Genomic DNA, 15,777 nt, shown 5'->3' with positions numbered 1-15,777 from the left:
CAGCTTGGCAACACAGCAGAGCTGTAATCCTCGGTCCTGGCAGCATATCAGAATCAGCCCTTTCCCTGGACTTAATTGGTCCAAAGAGGAGCCCCAGGCACAGCTGCTTAAGGTGCAACAAATCTTGAGAACTTCTGCCCCGGGGCATCCAGCTCATTCAAGCCTCTTCTTACATTCTCAAAGCAAAATTCATTTAAAACTGCCATCCTTGTTGTTGGTGGGTGTTTCTCTTAGTGTTTCTTAAACAAAACAGTTAATGATTCTTGAAATCTTGGAAATTGTAGGGTACATTGTTTGCACTAATAATTGTACCTACTGATTCAAACTTTTCTAATATTTACAGATGAAAGAGGGCTCAAATTTCCTCCCTGAACCCAAGCCATTTACGAAATTAACACACACGGTACACGTCTGCATATATATATATCTCCCTGAATTTAAAAAGCAAAATGTCCAGGATCACGTGATCACCAGGGAACCCAGGCTACCTCAGGATAAGGCTGCTGGTTGGGATGCATCACCAGAACTTAGGAGGGCAGCTGAGGCAGGGCAGGCCTAGGGCCAGCAAGATGACCTTCTATGTTACTACTGCTATTGGGTGTTGGGATGCTGGAGGTGCTTAGGCCAGAATGATGGAGAGTCGGGAGGGGCTGGGAGGTGGGGGACGGACAACAGCATCGGGGAAACGACTGAAATGTGATCGGTGGCCAGAGACAGAAATGGCAGCTTTGGGGCAAGAAGGGCTGGAGCCAGGGCCGCAGGCAGCCAGTCCTGGGGTCGCACCAGGGCTGGGCTCCAGGTCTAGCTCCGCCACGCCCCAGCCCTGGGCCTGGGGTCCTGACCCGCTCTCTTTGGGGCTCTGCCTCCTCTCAGGTTGGAGCGGGGCTGAGGGGACCATCCTTCGGTGGTGGGAGTAGGGGTGGACGGGCCGAGAGGGACTGCCTCTGGGAAGCATCCACACGGGCACCAAGCCGAATTCTGGGCAAGCAAAGACTGGAAGACTCCAAGGTGGGGGAAGACCTCAGACCCCTGGGATTCCCCAAAAAAAGCCACGTTGAATGATGGCTCAGGAAGAAGGACCTTCGTGTCAGTGGGTCTGCTCCGCTGTCCCTGCAGCCAAACAGGGTCAGAGACCTGCAGGTGGACGCAGCCACAGCAGGACTGAGTGGTTGGCCCCCCAAACTCCCTTAAGTTGAATTTCCTGTCCATGGACTTTGGTCTCCCTCTGACTGGATACCCCCTATTGCCTTTAGGATGTCCCTGTGTCCACATAGGCCCGCTGCCCTCTCAGGATGGGGCATCTCACCAGCCTAGCAAATGAGAAAACCTACAACCCTTAGGCTGAAACATATGGGAAATTTTTTTTAAGTTGTTGCGGGGAAAGCATCGTGCAATAAGAGGAATGGCCACCAGGTGTCACTGTGGCTCCAAACCTATTTTATAGCTTCCTCCTCTGAACAGAAATCCAGCACAGCAGAGCAGTAACAAGCCCACAAAATTGCATGCAATTCATCATCTCCAACGAGCATTCCCCTCCAAGATCCCATCTGGTCTTCACATCAACCCTGAATCACTGAAACAGCCGACAAATCTATTTCACCGATGAGAAAAATGAGGGTGGTCACGCTCTGTGGGATACTCTTGGCAGAACGAGGGCAGCCTGAAGGCGGTTGGTTAGCCCCTTGGGACACAGAAGGACTGGACCTCAGAGGCCAGTGACCGCCCCAGACCACAGAGTGAACCAAAACACTGATTCACCCAAGTAAGTAGAAAGTCCTATTTCAGGTATAGTTAGATCTAGGCATCCAAAGGATGCCACCAGGATTCAGGGTTTTTGTTTGTTTTGTTTGTTCTTTGTTTTGTTTTGCCATCTCTCAACAACATATTCTACTGGGTGGGCTTCATTCTCAACAGGCTCTCCCCATCTTCACGACAAGATGGACACCAATATCTCCAGGCTCACATCCTACAGACTTAGAAGCCAGATAGCAAAAGATTCCTCTTTCTCGCTAGTTCCAACACCCACCTGGTCATGTAGCCATCTTGAAACCACCACGTGTGTCTGACTGCTCAAGCCTGGGCCACGTGCCCTTTCCGGGGCTGGAGAGGTGGGGCAGCTCTGTCTGATGGACAGAGTGGGGAGGGAGTGATTTCCCAAGAGAAAATTAAGATGCTCTTACAAGAAAGGGAGAACACACTTAACGGGCAAAACAAGCCTTTCTTTGTAAACGCTTATCTCTGGAGAAGACAAGGGAACTTCTGAGCATTTACCACCTACCTGCTACCTTACAAGGAACTTTAACACGTCACCTTATGCAATGCTCCCAGCAAGCCTCCAAGACCAATATTAATGGTTCCATTTCTACTGGTGAAGAAAACAGGCTCAGAAAGCTGGGTAGGTAATTAAGCCCAAATCACAGAGCTGGGCAATGGCAGAGCTGGGACGTGGGTGGAGATGGCTGGAGCCCTTGCAGCTGAAGATGACCAATAACCTATCAGTCCTTTTCATCTTAGAACTGGGTGAGGTTTCCAAATGTAGGGTCAGATCACCCCCACCTTCCTGGTGTACCCTGGTCAACGGTGGTATTGGGGGAACTCTGGGTTGCAAAGTCAGTCAAGGAGTTTCCATTACAAAGGCTGAGGTACAGTGGGGAAGTTTGGTCTGGATTGGCTGGTGCTCTGTTGCCCAAAAGGGAAATGTCCAAGTATATAAACAGTAGAGGAATCTGGAGGATTTAGCAGATGTTTTTGGTGCCCTGTGACCCATCCCCCCACCCCCTGTCCCCAGTGTCAGCGGTAGCTATGACGGAAGGCTCCCACACCTGCCGACAGCATTCCAGCTCACCTCTCCACTTCTCTGCCCTGGGGGGCTTTCTCTAAAGCCTGAGGGTCCCTTCAACCCTTGCAGGTGCAGTCCTGAATTGCACAAGAGTTAATGTCCCTTGGGGGGGGGGCATTGTTCACCCAGCAGGGGACAGGAGTTGGTGGGCAATGACCCAACCTCTCACACTTCGGAGGACAAATCTGAAGCACCTTAGAAGAAGTGTTTTGCACACACAGCAGGTGCTATTGAAATGTTCGTTAGCTGCAACTATTACATGTTATCGTTTGCAGTAAAAGATGTAATCAAGTCAGCAGGAGCTCGGTTAACTCACCATCCCTGTGTCTGTTCACGACAGGTGGTGTCCTGCTGACAGCATCTGGAAAGCAGGATGGAGCTAGCATATACCTCTGTTTGTTCCCAGAACTGTAATTCTGTAACTTGTATAGATTACGATCTCCTCTCCTCTAGATGTTCTTTCTCCTCTGGCCCTTGGAGCTTCTGACACCCCCAGTATGACTTCCCAGCCCAAGATTCTGGACTTGCAAACCCTTCCTTCCGCTAGTGGAAGAGAGTGGAGTGGGGGATGAAGCAAACCAGTCCCAGACCTGGAGGACACACTGGGAGTCAGGAGGGAGTTATCACCACCAGACCAGGGTCCAGACCTCAGGAGCAGGGAAAGGTCCAGGCAGGGTACCTGGGCTTCCAGAGGAGGATGGGAGACCATTTCTGCCACGCTGAGCTAACTCAATCGCTGGCCATGCTTGTATCTGACTCAATGGCTTTCAACCTGCCTCAAACTCCAATTTACAAATGTCCAAGAGCAGCTCTGTAGTTTGAGAAAAGCATCCTAGTATTTCTGCCATGCTTCCTCCTGAAACATCCCTTGACCAGATGGCCACGGCGTGCACTCAGATGCACGGTCGAGGTTGGAACCATGCCTCCAATCTGGGCAGAAATCTAACCCAATCTTTTCCCATGCTGTGTTCTCCCAGCCTTCCCTACCAGGTCCCTCTAGACGGGGAAGCAACCTCAGGGAAAGCGTTACCAAGGAACTTCAGGCATCCTTGTTGAAGATGTGGGATGGCAGATATAACTACCAGCGTCTATGTGTAATTGCCTCTTTCTATTCCAAATTCATAGCCTAGGGCAAATGCTCCAATCTGTGGTGTATTACAGAGAAAGCTGCTAAAAATTGGGACCTGCTCATGATATCCAAGGGTATTCGAAAGGGAGAAGCCTGGGGATGCACATCTGAGTCACAACCCAATCCCTTAGGGGACAAAGAAAGTGAGGCTGGGCTTAGGAAGAGCATGGGAGTGAAAGATGACAGATGAGTGTCAACAGAGGAAAAAGAACCAGATACAGCAGGAGGACCTCTAGACTCCCATCACCCAAGAGGGCACGGACAGCTACGTCTTCCCCAGCATCAGTTAAGACTTGGGCTTCCCTGGTGGCGCAGTGGTTGAGAATCTGCCTGCCAATGCAGGGGACACGGGTTCGAGCCCTGGTCTGGGAAGATCCCACGTGCTGCGGAACAGCTGGGCCCGTGAGCCACAATTGCTGAGCCTGCGCGTCTGGAGCCTGTGCTCCGCAACGAGAGAGGCCGCGATAGTGAGAGGCCCGCGCACCGCGATGAAGAGTGGTCCCCACTTGCCGCAACTAGAGAAAGCCCTCGCACAGAAACGAAGACCCAACACAGCTATAAATAAAAATAAAGCAAATAATTAAAAAAAAAAAAAAGACTTGAAGAAAACACGGACTTTTGAAATGCAAGCACGTGGGTCTACTGATACACACATTGCCCTCTGGGGTCAGGTGGCAGGTCCCCGTGTTTTCTCCTTCTGTCATCTCGGTTCCTTCTATCTTGGAACTGTTGCTCAAAATTACATAGCCTTTCTCACGGGGAATAAAAAAGAACCTCATTCTTCCTTCTTAAGAAAAGAACAGTAGCAGAGACACACCAATGAGTCGTGCCGTGTATATGAGGAAAAACTTAATTTTTGGAGTCGGGTGTCTTAAACAAATGGTTCCTATCGCAAAGGAAGTATTTCTAGAAAATGGACTGTTGAACTACAGACTCACCAGTAACCTCACCTGTCGAGCCCCAGGACTGGGATCAGCCTTAGCAGCTTCCCTGTAAGAAGCGACGGGATATTTGTTAGAAGAGCTACTGAAAAGTGTGCAAAGCTCTAGGAAACAGAGGACAGTCAACTTGAGACAGGCTGGGACCCGGGACCCTCTACTGCAGTGCTTGCACCTGGACAAACGTCTCCTCCAGCAACAGAATACAAAGAAACTATAAGAGACTAAAAATACCTGCACTCAGGCACAGTTGGGGCAAATTATGAACAAGAAGATTCAAAAAGGCCAAAACCCAACTGCCACTTCTGAGGGGCGGGGAGGAAAAGCAGGGTCCTGCGCATGACCCCTGCACACGCCACCACCAAAGGGGTGGGCAGACCACCTGAGCCAGCGCTCCGGCCTGACCCACTGATCCGTCCCCAGCCTCAACCATTTAAGGGACCAGCCCACCCTCCTCGGAGAGTGAGCAAGGGCATCTGTTGCTTGTTTTCGCTCCCTTCTGCTGCAGCACGAGTCCCAGTAAAGACTCGCCTGAATTCCTCCTCCGGCCTCTCATCAATTTCTATTGATTAAGGAGTTCAAGGACCCTAGTCGGTAACAAAGTGATGGTCCGTTGAGACGGGCTCAGACTCTCTAGTCCTTGAAAGTACATGCCCTCCAGAGAGAGACCTGGGGAGACTTCTATTTCCTTAGAGAACAGCAAATCATTTTAATTAAAAGTACTTAAAATTTTCAGAGACAACTCAATCAATGGCTTTCTGATATCAACAGCAACGAGTTTAGATAACAAACAAGGACCTACTGTATATACAGGGAACTATACTCAGTATTTTGTAGTAACCTATAAGGGGAAAGAATCTGAAAAAGAATATACCTATCTATCTATCCATCTATCTATCATCTATCTATCTGTATAACTGAATCATTGTGCTGTACACCTGAAGCTAACATGACATTGTAAATCAACTATACTTCAATGTTAAAAAATGATTAAATGGTAAAAAAAAAAAGCAACGAGCTAAGTTTATGCAGCAGAAACAGAACAAGATCATTTGTCTAACTTGAATAATTCAGACAGTCATTTGCATGTTTCACAGATGAGCTTTTATTAAAATTGTACATAGATCTCATAGTTAATTTTTTTTAAAAAAGAACTTCCTTTTTTCCCCAGTATCAAAATAGTTATCTTTTTTAAATACCTTGAAAAACTTTAATACAATTATTTTGTTATATATTAAATATTCTCCTAAAATCTCAATCATTTCTCTCCCACCTCATTATCCTAGAATCCTGCTGTACTGTCACTATCACTTTTTTTTTTTTGGCATCCTTAATGCTTTATCCCAGAGAAGCATCAAGAGGAAAAGAAGATTTTTCCTGTTAAGTCCACTATTTCCCAAAAAAAAAAAAAAAGTTTAAATAGGAGAAACCAATGACAATATTTGATTTGATACTGAAGATTCTTATTAACGAGGCTTCATCACAGAGTTATGCTCTATGTTTTGCCCACATCCAATCACTCCTTAGTAAAAGTACTCAGGCCCTGAAATTTAAACGAAACAGCAGTTCTTGCCTCGAAATGGTTATGCTGACCCACCAGCGCCCTCTTGTGGTCTGGTGGCATAAAAGCAGCCAACAAGGTATTTTTGGAATTAGGCGTTGGAAATCTAGATGCGGAGACCAAAAAATGTTTATCTTCAGGGGTCACAAGACAACTGTCTTCCCCAAATCCCACTCTCAACACAGGCTGCCTACAGGTGCTCAGTGCAGAGTCACGAGGATGCCAGCTCCACACGTCACTGGAAAACACACCATCAGAAGCTGGACTCGGGCAACGTTTTCTTCCGACCTAAGGAGAGCGTGTGGTACTTCACCTTTGGCAAGGTGCCGAAAGACGTCTGCTCCCCGGGGACACTCCTCTGTGATGTGCCAAGGGCAGTGGCCCTCGGGGGCCTGCCGGCCTTGCGAGGGAGGCGCAGAGAGCTGGGCGCTGACCGGACGTCCCTCTCCAGGGGGCTGGCGGGGCCCCTGGCCAGGCTCTCTCGGGTCCTGAGGGACGGAGACGAGCCTTGGGCCTGCTCAGCCACAGCTGGGCTCTGCCTGCCACTCACTGCCTCTGCCCTGTCACTCTTCCTGCTCTCCCTCTTCCAAAACACAGACCTCAGAAAGGTGAGGGCTCCCTGTGGGCATCTGTCTGCCTCGGGGTCCCTTCTCTCCACATCAGCCCTCACCTTGCCAGAGGTATTTGGGCAACTGTCTGCGCTGTTTCTAGACAACGTCGCAGTGCCGGGAGCCTCCTTGGGAGAGGGTGTTTGGCCATGGCTCCCCGCCAGGCCACTTCCCTTACAGCTTGTGGTCCTCTGGCCCTCCGGCTGGGCTCGCTTCCCGCCCTCCACTGAGGACATCACGGTGACGGGCAGGTCAGACTGTTTGGGCAGCGTGATATCCTGACTTGCGTTTTCCTTGAGCTTCCTTGCTGCGTTCGGGCCATCTGAGTTGCCGGGGTGGCCCGAGGGGCAGGGCACTTCGGCCAGCACTCTGTCGCCGGCTCGCCTGCTATCTTCACCCTTAGCAGAGAGGGTGGCGTTTGCCTTCTCATCCCCACCAGCAGTGCCCGTCAGCAGCGGCACGATGGACTGGCTCGTGGACCGAGGTCTCCGTCTGGACTCCAAGTACTCTACCAGCTCGATGGATGCGCCCAGGGGTCTCTCCCTGGGGCCAAAAGACCACCGGAGGGGCATGGTCTTGAAGGTCCCCTGCTTGGCTCGGGAAGGGGTGGGCACCTTCATGCTGATGCTGCGGCCTCGGACACCCCGTGCCAAAGGCCTGGACTCCAAGCCTCCTGAAAGAGACACCAAGAGCATCAGTGCCCGAGTATCCCTCCGGCTGCAGTAAGAGTAGCTGCAAGGCCAGTCCGTCTAACAAGCACTGACCATGCACGTCTGATGGAGCAGGCACTGTCCTGGGTGCTGGAGACACAGCAGCGAACAAGACATTATGGTTCCTGCCCTCGGGAGCACCACTGTTTTCACCCACAGTTCCACGGAATCCATTTATATATCTGAAGCCACAGGGCAAGCCAGTGCCAACGAAGGTAGCTGCATGCCAGGCAGTGCAGACTCCCGAGAAAACTCAATCTTTGAGGCAGCTAGCCTAAGATTCAACATCATTTTCATTCATCTTTATATATGGCCATGAAACAGAATGCTCAGCAAAAGTCCCTGCTTTTTCAGGTCAGATTAGGTGCTTGTACTTTTTCCAATGCACAAGTCTCAGATATTCTACCTTGGGCTAAAAATGAGAAAAAGAAAAGACGAGAAAAAGAAAAGTCTTGTGTGTTTCATTCTATCAGAACTGCCAGCTATACCTCCATTGTGTGTTTTGCAACATCTGTATATAGTTAGAAAGATGTTTTTGATATATATTCCTAAGGGCGAAATAGAGTCTAGAAAAACACAGAGTAATCCAACTTGCAAAAATATATACACACGTATACGTGTAGATGTGTGTGTATGTGCATGATGCGTGCATGTGAAAACATACAAAGAAGTATGGAGAAATAAATACTCCATACTTAAATAAATAAAATGAGAAGGTGTAGAGGGAACCATGGGGGTGCTGTGTATTTCTGATTTTCTTCTCAATTCTTTCCTAAATCTCAACATTTCTAAAGGGAACAGACATATACCCAGGTTGTGTATTTTTTTTTTAAGACACAGTCAATCAGTTACCCCAAAAAATTCTATTTACAATAGCATCAAAAAGAATAAAATACTTAGGCATTAACTTAACCAAGGAGGTGACTTGTGCACTGAAAACTAGAAAACATTGCCAAAAGAAATGAAAGACAACGTAAATAAATGGAAGCACATCCTGTGTTCGTGGATTGGAAGATTTAATATTGTTAAAATGCCAATGTTACCCAAAGCGATCTATGGATTCGATGCAATCCCTATGAAAATCACCGTAAGGTTTTGAACAGAAATAGAAAAACCCATCCTAAAGTTCATACGGAATCTCAAGGGACCCCGAATAGCCAGTCACCAAAAAGACACATACTATATGATTCCACGCTATGAAGTATTCTGAGTAGCTAAAATCAGAGAGACAGAAAGTATAAAGGTGGTTGGGGAAGGAGGGAATAGGGAGTTGGTGTTTAACAGGTATAATAGAGTTTCAGATTTACAGATGAAAAGAGTTATAGGGATGGTGGTGGTCATAGGCCACACGACAACGTGAATGTACTTCATACCACTGAACTGTACACTTAAAGATGGTTAAGATGGCAAACAAAGTCTGTGATGTGTTTTTCGTTTTTTTTTTTTTTTTCCCCTGCCTTGTGGGATCTTAGTTCCCCGACCAGGCACTGAACCTGGGAACCTCGGCAATGAAAGAGCAGAGTCCTAACCACTGGACCACCAGGGAATTCTCTGTTATGTGTATTTTAACACAATTAAAAAGAAAAGAAAAAGTTAAAAAGTCACTGGCCACTGTACCATTAAGACACTTGATTTATGAGATGCCTGCCACCACAGAGAAAGAAATCTTCAGCTGAAGTCCACGTGGCACAAGGACAGTCAGCCTGGGTCAAGGGCACCAGCCTCTCCACTCTCATCACGGAGCACAAGTCACCTTCCAAAATGAGCCAGAACCACAACCACCAAAGCCAACCTCTGAGCTGAATGGAGAGGGACCGGGGTCCTCGGAGGCACAGGCGGGGGGCTCAGGAGGTCAAAGGAGCAGGTACGAGGGGTCCCCAAGGCGCCGGCAGGGAAAGCGCACAGACGTCAGCCAGTAGAGGTGCCAAGAAGGTGAGGGCGCAGAAAGCCCGTCAACTCCACGAGGCGTCTGATAGCATCTCTGAGGTTCCGCGGATCTTGCCTTTCAGGTTTTTCACGGATAATCTTTGGTATTTTTCTTTTTCTTTAAAGTACTTCTTCAGATTAGCCATCAATAGACACAATCTCACCCCAAATACTTTGTAATTCCAGTCCCGATTGACGTTGTTGCTCCATCATTAAATTCCCACAGCTCGGAAGGAAAAAAAACAAAACAAAACTGTTCTGGGGGCGGAGACATGTGGGAAGATTTTGTTCCTGGTCCACAGCCCTGGGAAGGGCAGAAAGAGGAGCTTTGTATTAGGAGTCACAAAGCGGTGACTTTCAGCCTTTCAAAACGGGAGGACAGGGGTTTCCCTGGTGGCGCAGTGGTTGAGAGTCTGCCTGCCAATGCAGGGGACACGGGTTCGAGCCCTGGTCTGGGAAGATCCCACATGCCGCGGAGCAACTGGGCCCGTGAGTCACAACTGCTGAGCCTGCACGTCTGGAGCCTGTGCTCCGCAGCAAGAGAGGCCACGAGAGTGAGAGGCCCGCGCACCGCGATGAAGAGTAGCCCCCGCTTGCCGCAACTAGAGAAAAGCCCTCGCACAGAAACGAAGACCCAACACAGCCAAAAATAAATAATAAATAAATAAATAAATAAACCCAAAGTTTAAAAAAAAAAAAAAAAAGGATGTCTAGGGAAAGCACCCATATAGCCATTTAAAAAACAAACCAAAACGGGCGGACCAGCCTGCAGCCCTGGCAGGTGGCAGATGACTTGGCCACGGCCTTAACCCACTCTCCATCCTTCTTCCCGGGGTGGAGGGGTCGGGGCACCCAGCACCGGGCAGCAGCTCATGTCACGGGAAACACAGGTGCCCAGCAGCGCCCGGCTCCTCTTTCTCAAGATGCAGTGAGAAAGCACCTTGGCCATCATGATTTTATTTCATTCTGTTTGTTGGATCTGAGAGGGAGCGAGAGCTTTGGCTAAGAGGAGAAATGAATGGGAAAGCACCCAAGCAGATGCAGCACTTACTGTTCACCGAGTATCTTGCTTCTGGGGGAGGGGGAGGGTGGGGGATGGTAAGCCCCACTGCCCTTCCCCTGGGGAGGCAGACCTCCAGGGATGCTGGGAGCTAGAGGCAGAGGTGGTGTTCAGAGACCCCTGAGCTATGCTTCCTTTCCCACCATGGAATCCGTGGCCTTGCTCACCCCCAGTCTGGCTTGAGAACCAGGAAGGGCCTAGAATCTGAAGCCACATTGAGGACATGAATGGTTAAGTGCTTCCTGAGGTTGTATAAGCCCCAGGGCATACATAGGAGCTTCCCAGGTCCCCCAGAGCCCTGCTCACACAGATGGCTCCGGGGCAGCCTGGGGGCACAGACCCCACCACACAGGGGCCCTGGAGCCGGTGGACGCTTCACTGAGAAATGCCACATCTGCTCCCCTGTGACTTTTTCTCCTGGGCTAATGAAATCGGGCACCGACCCAGCCTCACTACGTGTGCTGTGAGATGGGGTGGGGGCTCTTCTCGCCATCCTCAGCCCACCTTCAACAGGACAAGACTTTTCCTCATCCCGTCAAGGGTGTCCCCGACTTATACACTCAATAAATATTTAATGAGATGGGGTGGGGGCTCTTCTCGCCATCCTCAGCCCACCTTCAACAGGACAAGACTTTTCCTCATCCCGTCAAGGGTGTCCCCGACTTATACACTCAATAAATATTTAATGAGATAGGGAGGGTGGGAGGGAGGGAGATGCAAGAGGGAAGAGATATGGGAACATATGTATATGTATAACTGATTCACTTTGTTATACAGCAGAAACTAACACACCATTGTAAAGCAATTATACTCCAATAAAGATGTTAAAAAAAAAAATTTAATGAGAGCCTACTGGGTGCCGAGGACTGTTTGCAGTGCTGGGGATACAGCTGTGGATAAAGTACAATGTGCCTATTCCTTATTGGGCTTGACAAAAAAGCAAAACTACAACCCATGGGATGTAGAGATAAGAGCTAGGATGAAGAAGAAGGCAGGCTAAGGGGGAAATAGAGGGTCCTCAGTGAGGAGAGACCTGAGAGAAGGGAGGAAGCCACGTGGAGATCTGGGGATAACAGGTTCCAGGCAGAGGGAGCAGCAAGTGCAAAGGCCCTGAGGCACAGGCAAGCTCGGCGGGTCAGGGCAGCAGCAAAGAGACCTCCAGGGCTGTAACCACGGGAGAAAAGGGCCCTAACTAGGGGCCTTCATCTTCTAAGCCCCAACCTGTATTTGGAGACACCTCTGTCTCTGGTTGTACAGTGCAACCTGGGGCAAGCCTGACCCCTAAACTTTTCTTGGGTCCCCCAGAAAGTAAGGAGAAGCTGCACAGATCAGCTGAGGCTTGTCCACTTCTGTGACTGAGCTGGCAGGACAAGGCTGGCGAGGGGAAAGGTTGCCTCAGGAGCCAAGGCCACTGCCCCGTCCATCATTCCAAGAACCACGGCCACTCAGGAGAGGATGGAAGGAAGCCCCAATAGGCAGAAACAGAAAAATAAAAACACACCTAAGGGGGTCTGGCAGTCAGAGAATAAGAATAAACAGAACCATCAGAACGGCCCTTTTGAGCCATTAAAGAAAAACTAACAAAATAAAACGGTCAAGGAGATTCAAGTGTAGAACAACAGGAGACTGAAGAATGTGACTTTCAGGTTTTAAAATTCAGTAAATGAACTGAAGGCATGCAGGGTCACTGTTAAGACTCAAAATAGTGGCCTGAAATGATCTTGAAATTTATGACATTTGGTAAATTTCACAAATTTTATAATTGTGAAAGCAATGTTTCATGCCATAGAGCAAAATGACAAAGCGATAGAAATCACAGGGAAAAGCTAGGAGACTTGGAGAACAGATCTAGGAGACCCAAGAGGCAAATAATAGGAATCTGAAAAGTAGGCAAAACAATAATCAAACAAAAACAGCATTTCCCTAAAGAAAAGTCTGCATCTGTAGAAGGAGAGGCCGCCACAAGTCCCAGGCAGGGTTGATGAAAAAACACAGACCCAGGCATATTCTGGTAGAATTTCTAAACTCCAAGGTCAAAGACAGAATTTTAAAAGCTTCCAGCCAGAAAGAACAAGTGACTCTCATGTGAAAAAGAAGAACTTCTCACCTGCAACCCTGGGGCCTCGTAGACCGTGGGAAAACATCCACAGATGCCTGAGAGAAAAGGATTGCAACCCAAGAGCCCTTCACCAGTCAAGCTGCCATTCACTCCCCAGGAAAAGAAAATATTTCTGGCTCTGCAGAGGAAGAGCATGTTATGCATACCTGAAAAGAATTCTGACCAAACACTAGAAATCAGCACCGAGACCTGAAGATAGAAGGTGAAGAAAAGAAGACAGACAGCAGTGTCCAGTGCAATCGTGTACCATCCACCCTCACAGGGGACAGATGGTCTTAGGCTGTGTCACATGAAGTTAAGTTGGTGTGTTTGGGACAGGAAAGGGACAGCAAGAGTAATTCTGATTACAGTCTGGAACAGAGTAGTAAACCATCTCAGCAAAATCTAAGAACTGGGGACTGACGAGGGGGTGCTGTTGAAACAGACCAGAGGGAACCTGGGAAAGCATCTCAAAGCTCTCATTTGGGGGGAATGACATGGAAGCATTAAAAGGTCTCATCAGGGGAAAGAGAGAAGGCAGTGATGAAACAGAATGACTCGCAGGAAATAGCAGGCTTCTCGTATCCATATAATAATAGGAAAATGCCTTTGATTTTAAATAGAGGGAAGCATAAGGTAAGAATTAACAAGATGGAAAAGAACAGCACTTCCCAGTGAACAAGGGGAAAAAAGGGAACACACAGCAACATGATCAAATCAGTAAAAATAAGAAAAAAGAATCAGTGATAGAAAATTCCTTTTTAATGAAATGAATGTATACACACTACTATATATAAAATAGATAACCAAAAAGGCCCTACTGTATAGCACAGGGAACTATATCAATATTTTGTAATAACCTATAAGGGAAAAGAATCGAAAGAAGAATAAATATATATAGGACTTCCCTGGCGGCGCAGCGGTTAAGAATCCACCTGCCAATGCAGGGGACACAGGTTCGAGCCCTGGTCCAGGAAGATCACACATGCCGCGGAGCAACTAAGCCCGTGTGCCACAACTACTGGGCCTGGGCTCTAGAGCCCATGAGCCACAACTACTGAGCCCACGTGCCACAACTACTGAAGCCCCCGTGCCTAGAGCTCGTGCTCCGCAACAAGAGAAGCCACTGCAATGAGAAGCCCGCGCACCGCAACGAAGAGTAGCCCCTGCTCACTGCAACTAGAGAAAACCCACCCGCAGCAACGAAGACCCAACGCAACCAAATAAATAAATAAATTTATTTTAAAAAAGAATATATATATAACTGAATCACTGTGCTGTGTATACCTGAAACTAACACTGTATCGTAAATCAACTACACTTCAATAAAAAATATCTCTATGAGAAAATGTACAAAAAAATATAAAATGACATAAAATCAAGTTTGGTAGTTGATTTTAAGTATGAATGGACTGAACTTTCCCTTTGTAGGACAGGCTTTGAATTTTTTACATTTAAAAAACAAAACAAAACAAAACACAGCAACATACTGTTTCTCAGAAACCACTTAAAACTAACTCAAAAAGAGAGGTTTATAAAGTAAAAGAGAAGGGCAAAATGATACCAGGCAAATGCAAGCAAGAAAAAAGAAAGAAGGGGTGGAATTATTCATCTCAAACAAAGTAGAATTTATGATTAAAAGCATTAAGCAGGATAAAGAGAAACAGTATAATGAGAAAAGACCCAATTTATAAAGAAGATCTAACAGTCATCAGCTTACAGACACCTATTAACAAAATGGCTAACAATATAAAGCAAATATTATTAACGTTCTGGGAGTACTTGATTAAAAATACAGCTATACAGGAAGGTCTCCATATACCTCCTTCGTAGCCAGGCAGCCCTAAATAAAGTCAATTTAAAGACATGGGGAATATAGATGGCCCCATTTCATTTGCTTCATAGAGGCAAATGAAAAGATGCTGGACATCGCTAATTATCAGAGAAATGCAAATCAAAACTACAATGAGGTACCACTTCACGCTGGTCAGAATGGCCACCGTTAAGAAGTTAATAAATGCTGGAGAGGGTGTGGAGAAAAGGGAACCCTCCTTCACTGTTGGTGGGAATGTAAATTGGTGCAGCCACTATGGAGAACAGTATGGAGGTTCCTTTAAAAACTAAAAACAGAACTACCATATGATCCAGCAATTCCACTCCTGGGCATATACCCTGAGAAAAAGCTAATTTGAAAAGATACATGCACCCTTATGTTCACAGCAGCACTATTTACAATAGTCAAGACATGGAAACAACCTAAATGTCCATCGACAGATGAATGGATAAAGAAGATGTGGTACATATATACAATGGAATACTGCTCAGACATAAAAAAGAATGAAATAATGCCATTTGCAGCAACATAGATGGACCTAGAGATTATCATACTAAGTGAAGTAAGTCAAAGACAACTATCATATGATATCACTTATATGTGGAATCTAAAATATGACACAAATGAACTTATTTACAAAACAGAAACAGACTCACAGACATAGAATACAAACTTATGGTTACCAAAGGGAAAGGGGTGGGGATAAATTAGGAGTGTGGGATTAGCAGATACAAACTACTATATATAAAATAAACAACAAGGTCCTACTTTATAGCACAGGGAACTATATTCAGTATCTTATTCTATATTCAATAATGGAAAAGAATATAGAAAAGAACATATATATATGTATATACAAAACTGAATCACTTTGCTGTACACCAGAAACTAACACAACATTATAAATCAACTATACTTCAATTAAAAAAAAAAAGACATGGGGAAATTGAATACAACAATCAACTCACCTAATTTAATAAAGCTCACATTCCTCAAAAGACAATGTACATTATTTTGTGTATACACAGAACACTGACAAAATAATCATCATGTACTTACTTGATCACAAAAAGG

General features: G+C 46.9%; 1 protein-coding gene across 2 annotated transcripts in view; it reads right to left on the bottom strand.

The window, feature by feature from the left end:
* Window positions 1-6,720: 6,720 nt before the first annotated feature.
* Window positions 6,721-15,777, bottom strand: part of USP43 (ubiquitin specific peptidase 43) — a 60,127-nt gene continuing 51,070 nt past the window's right edge. For both annotated transcript variants that reach the window (XM_068530303.1, XM_068530304.1), the window contains exon 15: window positions 6,721-7,748. In XM_068530303.1, the coding sequence (XP_068386404.1) occupies window positions 6,721-7,748 (1,028 nt within the window). The remainder of the gene's footprint in view (window positions 7,749-15,777) is intronic.

Source organism: Eschrichtius robustus, chromosome 20, assembly GCF_028021215.1.
Source record: "Eschrichtius robustus isolate mEscRob2 chromosome 20, mEscRob2.pri, whole genome shotgun sequence".
In the NCBI taxonomy this organism is placed as follows: domain Eukaryota; kingdom Metazoa; phylum Chordata; class Mammalia; order Artiodactyla; family Eschrichtiidae; genus Eschrichtius; species Eschrichtius robustus.
The sequence above is the reverse complement of the archived record's forward strand: the minus strand, read 5'-3'. Positions and strand labels throughout refer to the sequence as shown.